General features: G+C 39.8%; 1 protein-coding gene across 1 annotated transcript; it reads left to right on the forward strand.

The window, feature by feature from the left end:
* Nucleotides 1–9421: 9421 nt before the first annotated feature.
* On the forward strand, nucleotides 9422–11236 carry LOC102290911 (the record flags this gene model as incomplete). Its single annotated transcript, XM_005952185.2, has 1 exon — nucleotides 9422–11236. A coding segment is annotated over one exon (981 nt), but the record flags the coding sequence as incomplete, so codon positions are not given.
* Between the last annotated feature and the right edge of the window lie 21 nt (nucleotides 11237–11257).

Raw genomic sequence — 11257 nt, forward strand, 5'->3', positions numbered from 1 at the left:
CAGGGACACATGGTGCCAATAACAATTCAGCCAAAAACTTGCCTGAAAATTTCCAGTGATGGTAACCGATAACTGGAGGAGAAGATGTCCTTTAAGCTTCTTTTCCGGGTGGGGACAAAGTGAGGTCAAGCTGTAATTTTGAGCCAAAGCTTGGCCTGTCTGTCGTCCCAATTCTGTTAATCTATCCTTTTGCTGCTGTACTGAGGTTTCCAGGTTGAGAGAAATCCACCTGTATTAACACACTAAAACATTCACTTACTATTTCGTTTCTGAAAAAAATGCAATTCATGTAAAGAAGATCCCCTATAGGTGAAATTTTAATTCGGCACGACCCCGAAATAAGCATGCCTTTTATCTAAATAAATGAAATTACTACACCACATCTAGTGCTGAACCTCGTGCTTGATCACACCCTATATTATGATAATATATTATTATAATTATCAACTCTGTTGCTTGTGAAGCTCGCACACAAGAATTTCACTCACATGTGCTGTACCAATGTACCTGCACATGTGATGTGACAATAAAAGTGATTTGATTTGATTTGATTTGATAAAACCAAAAGTAAATCAAATGTAACTGAAACAAGAACCACTTAAAAATCTTATACATCCTGCTTCACACCATAAAACTGAAACAAATCACAGCTGTATTTATCACTCAATCTTACCCTGCCGACTGAAGTGCCGGTCTAAATCATGCACGATTTGTCTCTTCTGTATCAAAACCCAGCCAAACATCAAACATTCACTCTAGTCATTCAAAACCTTATTTGTAATATTATAATCAGCAAAATCAGCGTTTTAATTACATGTATCATTGTTTGCAAATCATAATTATAAAACTCAAAAACACGCTAAACAGGAAGTGAACGTCCTCCGTGCACTTCACAGCAGCCACCTCATTTGCATGTTCACACACCGTCTAAAAATAGCTTGCAGCGCTGCAGCTGCACGTCACACACAGTCTCGTCTCACACTCAACTCTCTATTTTATATTACAAAGACGTCTTATATTTACAATCACTCTCAGGCCTGACAGCTTTAGCGCCAACACAATTTTGACAAATTTAAGTTAACGGTCCAACCGAAAAAGTCCAACTTTTTTGTGATCAATTAACCAGTATCTGTCCAACAGTTTCTGGCCTCATCTCTAAAGTCCCTAACTCAATTTAAAAGTGTCCAACACCCAAGGTCCAACCTTTGCTGCCCAAAAAAGCGCAGATACCGTTCCAAACGGTAAGGAGACTCTAACTCCGAGCTTATTCCAGGATACCCTGTACCCCACAGTCAAGCCAAACTGAACTAACCCTTTTCGCCGACAGGTCAAGGTCGCGCGTCCGCGGCCAGGAGGGAGCGTAACCTCCGGGCTATGCGCTTCTCAGCAGTCCAACTGCCGTTCTTGAAAAATTTATAATACTTTGAAACAACAGTCAACACCCCAAAACAAGAGTATGACTGACGCAGGTCCAACCTTAAAACCAATGGGGACTCTAACCCACAAAATGACCAATTCCCTATCAGACTAAATTCACTCAGCAGTCCAACTGCTTTAACTTCAATCAGCAGTCCAACTGCTTTAACTTTAATCAGCAGTCCAACTGCTTTAACTTTAATCAGCAGTCCAACTGCTTTAACTTCAATCAGCAGTCCAACTGCTTTAAATCTCTCAGCAGTCCAACTGCTTTAAATACTCAGTACTGTCACTTTCAGCCTTTCATTATCATTACTTCAGCTTCAGTTCTCATGAGATTTTTTCATCAAAATCAAAACAGGCCTTCACCAGTAATTTCAGTGAGTAGACTTTAATTTTTTTCTTTTCCATTTTGGCCCCTTTTGGAATTGATTCAACAGGTAGTGCCTTACCTTTGTATAAGCCGGCTTATGCCCACTCACGTCAGACCACTGGCTTGTGCCTGTCCGTTCGACAACCTCGGACCATCCAAACCTCCAACCTCCACCCCAATACCACAGGACGAGCCCCCAAACTGTTACGAATTCAAAAATTGGGGATGGATACAAGAGGAAAAACCACAATAACAACACTGGTCCGGCCGGGTTAAGTCAAACGATGATTTTAATGATCACACGCGTGGGAGATGGACACCGTACGCAGACAGCTTCAGATCTCAAAATGGTGGAGCATTGATCAAACTCATATAGCCTCTAGTGACCCCCACTTAATCATAAAAGCCTAAACATTCACATGCTTTCTCTCACACAGCGCCTAAGCTACGACCTTGGCTCCCTGTTTATCTGCTCCTGCTGAGATGGGGCAGAAAACTCCAGCATGTTCTGTTCTCTTCTAATCAGACAAATAAGGCGATGACTTTCTGCAAACAGTATTTCTTAAAACTCAGCAGTATAATGCATCATAAAACAATATCATTCATTCACAATCAATCAGCAGTCTAATGTAATGCAAATCAGTCTAACAAATGTAATAGTTATCACCTTCTTCTATTTCAGGAGAATAATGCAAACTAAAACTACATAATAATTCACAATCTTTAATTAGGGGTATAACATGGCATAAAATATTATTATAATCCCACAGATGTTATTACTAGCTAATAATTGTTTATAATTAGTTCATGATAATTAACTTATTATCATTAGCTAATTATAGGCCAATCTCCAACCTTCCTTTATATCAAACATCCTTGAAAGAGTAGTTGTCAAACAGCTAACAGATCATCTGCAGAGGAATGGCTTATTTGAAGAGTTTCAGTCAGGTTTCAGAGCTCATCCCAGCACAGAAACAGCTTTGGTGAAGGTTACAAATGATCTTCTTATGGCATCTGACAGTGGACTCATCTCTGTGGTTGTCCTGCTAGACCTCAGTGCAGGATTCGATACTGTTGACCATAATATCCTATTAGAGCAATTAGAGCTCGCTGTAGGTATTACAGGTACTGCACTGCAGTGGTAGCTATCATATCTATCTAACAGACTAGATCTAGCTAATGGGTTTGCATTTTTTGTTCCTCCTGCATACATTTCACAATGCTGGCAAGGTTAGTGTTGCTGTAGCTGTTATCAGTCTACCTCAGAGATGCAACTGACACCATTTGAAAATGGTCTGCTTATTTGGCAGAACTTGAGACCATACAATGTCAGACCTTCAGTAAAACTACATTAACTTGTCATACATGACAGTAAAATAATCATAAAATATTTAAAAATACTGCACTGAAGTGTTGTTCAAATCATCCATGTCACCCAAATTTTGATAGGTGGCCTACCTGCTGCTTCTAGTTTTGATTGGCAGTGTGTAGAACAAACATGATAACAAAACAAAGTACAGAAAGTGTAAAAGTCAGCAGCAGTAACCACAGCACAGGACTCATCAGTTTGTGGAGACTTTTTTTTTGTCCCAGCTAGTGAAACCCACAGAACCAACAATACAACATAGTTTTCTGTGTTTGACTCCAAGCCTTTCTTACTTTATTGTATGCAAAACAGTCGTTGAATAGAATTATTCTTAGCCTGATATAGTAACTAGCCTTTTTAAAGAACTGCGCAATATTTGTCAGTGTTTTTTCACAGAATAGCATTGTCGAGTTCAGGGCTATGAAAGCAAAAGTGGAGATTTTGCCAGATTGTTCTGAAATCTTAATAAAACCACTGCTTTGAATGTTTCAGTCATATACTTTGCCCAACACTAATTGTGCATCTGTCTATATCATAGTTTTACAACTCCCACTTAGCAAAATTGGTATGGCCCTGATCTGGCCCACACAATGTGCTTACACATGGCCCACATACCGCAAAGAATGGTGGCCCTTTGGTGGCCCAGATCAGGTTTGCGAGAGGTGGCCCACACATGGGCCAGCACAAGGCCAGTTGCAGAGACACAGCTGGGCCTGTGCTGGCCCAGAACAGTGTAGTTTAATCAAGCCATGTAATAACAACGTGAGCCATCTTTAGCACAGATTGAAAATGTTTCAACAAAGGTAATGCAGTAAATTTAATTTGAATTTAATCATTTATATAATTTCTAATTAACTATATATTTAATAATACTGCAGCTGAAACATAATAGTGCAAAAGTAACATGATGAAATGACAGTGAATGGACTGATTGTTAAACTGAACAAAAGTATAAAGGCAACACTTTTGTTTTTGCTACCACTTTTCATGAGCTGAACTTAAAGATGTGAAAGATTTTCTACATACACAAAGGACCCATTACTATCAAATATTGTTCACAAATCTGTCTAAATCTGTGTTAAACTTCTCGTTTGCCGAGATAATCCATCACCTCACAGGTGTGACATGTCAAGGTGCTGATTAGCCAGCATGTGCCTTAGACTGCCCACAATAAAAGGCCACTCTGAAATATGCAGTTTGATCACACAGCACAATGCTACAGATGTTGCAAAACCAGTCAGTATCTGTCGCTGTCGTATACGCCAATCCAGAGCATCCCAAACAGGCTCAATGGGTGACATGTTCAGTGAGTATGCTGGCCATGCAAGAACTGGGATGTTTACAGCTGCCAGGAATTATGTACAGATCCTTGCAATATGGGGCCATGCATTATCATGCTATAACACGAGGTTATGGTCATTGTTAAAAGGCACTACAATGGTCCTCAGGATCTTCACACCGTATCTCCGTGCATTCAAAATACCGACAATAAAATGCAATAGTGTTTATTGTCCACAACTCCACCGCCACCATGGGTCAATCAATCCACAACGTTTACGTCAGGAAACCGCTCATCCACACAACACAACACAAACTGTCTGCCACGTGCCCTGAAAAGTAAAAACATCTGTCAACAGAACACCTCTCCAACGTACCAGACGCCATCAAATGTCAGTATTTGCCCTTTCAAGTTGGTTAAAGAGACAAACTGCACTCAGATCCAGACCCCGATGAGGACCACGAGCATGCAGATAAGGTTCCCTGAGAGTTTTTCTGACAGTTTTGGCAGAAATTCTTTGGTTATGCAAACTGATTGGTGTCCGGGTGGCTGGTCTCCACCTGGTTGACCATCCTGGACGTGAACATGCTGGATGTGGAGGTCCTGGGCTGGTGTGGTTACACGTGGTCTGCGGTTGTGAGACCGGTTGGATGTACTGCCACATTCTCCGAAACCCCTTTGGAGATGGCTAATGGCAGAGAAATGGACATTGATTTCACAGGCAACAGTTTAGGTAGACATTCCTGCAGTCAGCATGCCAATTGCATGCTCCCTCAAAGGTTGCAACATCTGTAGCATTGTGCTGTTTGATCAAACTGCACATTTCAGAGTGGCCTTTTATTGTGGACAGTGTAAGCAGTGTTGGGGAGTAACGGAATACATGTACCGCCGTTACGTATTTAAAATACAAAATATGAGTAACTGTATTCCATTACAGTTACCGTTTAAAAAGGTGGTATTTAGAATACAGTTACTTTGTTGAAATAAATGGATTAGACGGCGGTACTTTCCTGTTTTATGTTGTTGCGGGTCAGGACTGTTTGGGTTTTGTTTGACAGCTACGTTCTGTTGTTCCAGGCGGCAGCGTTACGATTGCCATGGTTACAGGGCGACGCTCTCTCTCTGCGACTGTGTGTTTCCTGGGTGAGAGAGCGCCTTTTTGTTGTTGTTGTTGTTGTGCTAAGCTAATAGGCAGAATGCTACAGGCATAGCTCTAAAGAATGTAGCCTCATGGGCAGTGTAGTCCGGGCTGCAGGGAGAATGGACTGCCATACACGTTATGTGTCTGTGAGCGCGAGGAGGGAATGAGAGTGGAAAAGTACGAGCTGTCATCGAGCAGAAACGGGAGCTGGAAGCATGTAAATAAAATAATAACCACTGCAGCCAAGAAGAGTGCCTGACGAGCCCAGTTGTAAGTATGCTATTAAGACTCGACTGTACAATAATCATAATCATCATCATCAAATGTGAGATTTACACGGAGGGAAACCAGTACACCTCTCTGAACAGTGTCTGGGAGGCTGTGGTTGCTGCTGCACGCAATGTTGATGGTGAACAGATCAAAACACTGACAGAATCCATGGATGGCAGGCTTTTGAGTGTCCTTGCAAAGGTAACTGGTAAAAATAAATAATTGAAATGGGTATATATTTGTTTTTTGTTAAGTTGCTTAATAATTATGCACAGTAATAGTCACCTGCACACACAGATATCCCCCTAAAATAGCTAAAACTAAAAACAAACTAAAAACTACTTCCAAACACATTCAGCTTTGATATTAATGAGTTTTTTGGGTTCACTGAGAACATGGTTGTTGCTCAATAATAAAATTATTCCTCAAAAATACAACTTGCCTAATAATTCTGCACTCCCTGTACATCTAGGACCTTGGGGGTGAGCACGTTACACGTTGTCAAGAGGATGGTCTGTGTTTTCAACCTCACCTCTGGGGTCGTTGCCCACTCCTCAATTTTAAATGCTGGGGACATTGAGGGCTCTTGGGAGGGGCTGTGCTGACACCTACTGCTCTCTGGCAGCAGCACCATGCCCTCCCGTGTTTTAAATGTACTTTAGACCTGGACCTGGAGTATAGAGTATGTTTGGGGAGTGTAATTGTGTGTACAATGTCCATTTGTGTCTGTCTTTATGTTGGGTGAGTGCTGAGTATTTGTATATATGGCTCGAAGCCTGCTTTATGCCCTGGGGGACAGGGCTATGGCTACCCACACCCCCTAGCAGATCATTACATGGAGAAACCTTTTGAATACAAGCGGGCTGATCCACACAAGTGTGCACTGTTCACAGACATAAACTGGTGTTTTGTTCTGTACAACAACATTCAATACTTAGTATTGACTGTTATTGACTGTTATACTGTTAGCTAGATTATCAGAATGGTACTGTGTTTATTATGTTGCCCTCTTTTTTGCTTGTTTTCTCTTCTGTTGTGTTCTATCTTTTTAGTGTCCTTTCTCACTGTCAGTGTCCCTTCCCCACTGTTTTTCTTTCCCTCCCTCTCTTTCTTTCTCCTTTTCCTATCCCTCTGTCCAATCTGTAACAACTGAAAATAAAATAAAATAATAGTTTTTGCCATCAGACAATAATTCTGATGGCAAAATAACTAAACGGGACAGGCAAATAAATAACTAACTAACTAACTAACTAACTAACTAACTAACTAACTAACTAACTAAATAAATAAATAAATAAAATATCATAGTGTTTCTTGTCTAGAGTAGTTCTCCAACTCCAACTCCAGGGAATGGCGATGATTGGCTCCAGCAAGCATGTGACTGGTTTAAGCAATTGATTTGCATTTGCTTTGTGTTTTAATTGGTGGTGTAGGCATTTTCCTAGAGTCCATGATAGAAGTCAAATAATGGCTTTTGGGAAACTCTCTTATCTTAAATGAAAAGAAAACCGAAATTGTGGTGTTTGACAGTCATTTCCCCCGGCGCTAGTTGATACCTTTGGATCCCTTGCCACTGTCTGACACTGTTTGTAATCTAGGTGTGCTGCTGGACAGCTCTTTAAAATTTTACAAACAAGTGTCGTCTGTAGTCAAATCTAGCTTCTACAAATTGCGTGTTATTTCAAAGGCTAAGCATTACATATCACATAAGGATCTTGAAAAGTTTATTCATGCCTTTGTGACCTCTAGATTACATTATTGTAATTCCCTTTACTTTGGTCTCCATGCTGCTCTTGTCCATAGATTACAGCTTGTCCAAAATGCTGCAGCACGCCTTTTGACTTGAACCGGAAGGTTTGCCTCTATCACCCCTGTCCTTGCTGATTTGCACTGGGTCCCCATCAAATACCGCATCGAATTTAAAATATTGCTGCTTACCTTCAAAATTATAAATAATACAGCACCTAGCTATCTCGCTGAACTTCTTAGACCATGCACTCCTAGGAGAGCCCTCAGATCATCCGACCAGTTTCTCTTGGTACAGCATTTGCCCTGGTTGCACCTAACCTGCGGAACAACATTCCCATTGCTATTCACGCGTCTGACTCCATCCAATCATTTAAATCACGGTTAAAAACTCACTTATTTAATCTTTCTTTCCCGGTTAGTTAACACCTGTATTTTATGCTCAATTCCAATTTTATCTTTCTATATACCTTCTTCCACTCAAAACCTGTTTGTTTTTAGCAAGTTTTATTTTAAATTCACTTTTATTCTTGTGTAATTAGTGCCATTGACCTGTTAGCATATTCAGTACTTTGTTAATGGTCTTATATTATTCATGTTTTAACCTGCTGTTTTATTGTTAAGCACTTTGGTATACCATAGGTTTTTAATTGTGCTATATAAATAAAGTTGTATTGTATTGTATTGTATTTTCAAAATCTTCAGTTTCGCTTGTTATTTGTTGGATATAAAAATAACAGTTGAGTTTTAAATTTGGCTACTTGTGTAACCTTATGAAGAAGTATTTAAACTTTTTTAAATGACAATTATTAATGAACAAAACCCTGGGTGATCGTGGCTCAAGAGTTGGGCGTTCGCCTTGTAATTGGAAGGTTGCCGGTTCGAGCCCCAGCTTGGAAAGTCTTGGTCGTTGTGTCCTTGGGCAAGACACTTCACCCGTTCCCTACTGGTGGTGGTCAGAGGGCCTGGTGGCGCCAGTGTCCAGCAGCCTCGCCTCTGACAGTGCTCCCCAGGGTGGCTGTGGCTACAATGTAGCTGCCATCACCAGTGTGTGAATGGGTGGATGACTGGATATGTAAAGCGCTTTGGGGTCCTTAGGGACTAGTAAAGTGCTGTATAAATACAGGCCATTTACCATTTGATAACTTATCCATGATTTTTTTTTTTTTTTTTTTTGCCTGTCCCATTTGGTTCTTGTGCCATCAGAATTATTGTCTCAAGGCAAAGAAAGATTCTCAACAGATTTACTTTACCAAATGGACCATCCAAGCCTTGCCGTATTGGTCTATTTGATCCACCTTTGTTTTCATTGTTTATTTTATTTTATTTTCACTTGCTAAACACGGGACAGAGTTGACTGGGGAAAAGAAAAGGGAGAAAGAAAGTAGGGGGGAGGAGGAACATTGATAAAGGGCAAAAAGAAAAAAAAAGACAACAGTGAAAACCATATGAGCTATATTCTTTTCTGTATTTATTCATGATTGTAATGTAAGGTTTACATATCTGAATTAAACATAAAGAGACAAAAAGACAAATAAGTACCCAAAAAAATAAAATAACAGGAAGTGAAAAAAGGTACATACAGACAAATTAATGACAGACAAGGAGGACCAGTTTTATTTTGATTCAAAAATATGTATAAATAAGAAAATATCAAAACAGTATTCAGTTTCTATGAAAGCACAATAAAAACATTGTCACAAAAATCAATGAACAATGCTCATCAAAATGTTTTGATTGAAAATCGTATTAGTTTTTATAGGTTTACTTACATGTGATTTCATTTCATGTGATTGCAATATATGGATTGAGAAAATATAAACTATTTTTTACAGGAACTCTAACAGCTCATCTAAATATAAGAAAATCATCTCCAACTCCGACCTGATTTCTTCAGGGACTCCTGCTGTGTACCAACTGAGAACAAAATGGAATTTTGGAAAACCGAATACAAGAATAACTTTTGGAGAAAAAAATCCAGACAAGACAAATAAAATCATCTTACTTGTGGGTGAAACAGGAGCAGGAAAATCTACTCTGATCAATGCTCTATTTAACTACAGCATGGGAGTAAAGTGGGAGGAGAAGATCTGGTTTCAGATGGTAGAGAGGGAGAAAAGTCTGACAGAAAGTCAGACATCAGATGTGATCGTGTACGAGATCTTTGATTTTGAAGATAAAACTTTGCCCTACTCCGTGACCATCATCGATACTCCTGGATATGGAAACACCAGAGGGATCGAACATGATGCCATCACCAATCAAAAGTTATTAAAGTTTTTTCAATCAGAGGATGGAGTTCATGAAGTTCATGCAGTGGGTCTGGTGTTGAAGGCGACAGATAATCGAATGAATTATCAACCAATTTATGTGCTTGATTCAGTGATGTCTCTGTTTGGGAAGGACTTGGAGAAAAACATCGTATCTCTCATCACACACTCAGATGGAGGAAAACCAAAAAATCCTCTAAAGGCTATTGAAGAAGCAAAAATTAAATGTGCCAGAAATGAGAATAATGAGCCTGTTTATTTCCTGTTTAATAACAAACAGACTGAAGACCGAACAGAGGAAGACGAATACCTGCAATGTGCTGGAAAATTATCAATGACAAACATTGAAAAGTTCACTGACTTTCTGGAAAAAGTGGAACCTCGAAAGCTACTAATGTCTTCAGAGGTCCTGGATAATCAAATCAAACTGACAGCCTGCATCAAAAATCTGCAAGAGAAAATAAAACTGACTGAAAAGAAGCAGACAGAAATCAAACAGATTCAAGAAGCTCTGAAAAAACATGAAGAAGAGATGACGTAAAATGAGAAGTTCACTGTAGAAGTTGACGAGCCATATAAAGACAAAGAAATGATCAGTGGTGGGATGTGGGGGCTTGCTTTTTACTCGGGAGCTCTCTGTTGTAAAGTCTGTGAGGAGACCTGTCACTATCCTGGATGCACGATGGCCTGGTATCCTGAACACTGTGAGGTCATTACAAAGGGCCACTGCATTGTCTGCACCAAAAGGTGTCCTGTATCAGTTCATGTCAAAGAAAAGTGGAGATATGTGATCAAAACAAGGAAGGTTAATAAGACTAAAAAATCAATGAAAGAGAAATATGACGAAAATAAAACTGAAGGACAGAAAAAGTTGAGTCTTTTGGAAACTCTTGAAAAGGAAATGAACGACCTGAAAGAAGAGAAGTCACAGTTCTTGGATGAGTCCTACCAACATGTTGTCAGACTGACAGAGATCGCTCTGAAAGCTGAATCAACATCCACTATTGTCCACTTGGACTTGCTGATTGAGAAGATGAAGGACAGAGGAGACACAGAGAAGGTCCAGAAACTGGAGGAGATGAGACGCAAATTGGATGAACAAACCAGAGCTGTACTAAATTACAGATGGGGAAAGCATACAAAAGCTGAGAATGGAAATAAAGATCAACTAGAAGAACAGAACAGCTCTGACACAACAGCAGGAAAGACCTTCAATGAAGGAGCTAAAGATCAACTAGAAGAACAAAACAGCTCTGACACAACTGCAGGAAAGACCTTCAATGAAGGACCAAAAGATCAAATAGAAAAACAATACACCTCTGACACACCTGCAGGAAAGACCTTCAATGAAGGAACTAAAGATCAACTAGAAGAACAGAACAGCTCTGACACACCT

This window comes from Haplochromis burtoni, unplaced genomic scaffold (assembly GCF_018398535.1).
Source record: "Haplochromis burtoni strain Fernald_Lab_line unplaced genomic scaffold, NCSU_Asbu1 Contig_1405, whole genome shotgun sequence".
Taxonomy (NCBI): domain Eukaryota; kingdom Metazoa; phylum Chordata; class Actinopteri; order Cichliformes; family Cichlidae; genus Haplochromis; species Haplochromis burtoni.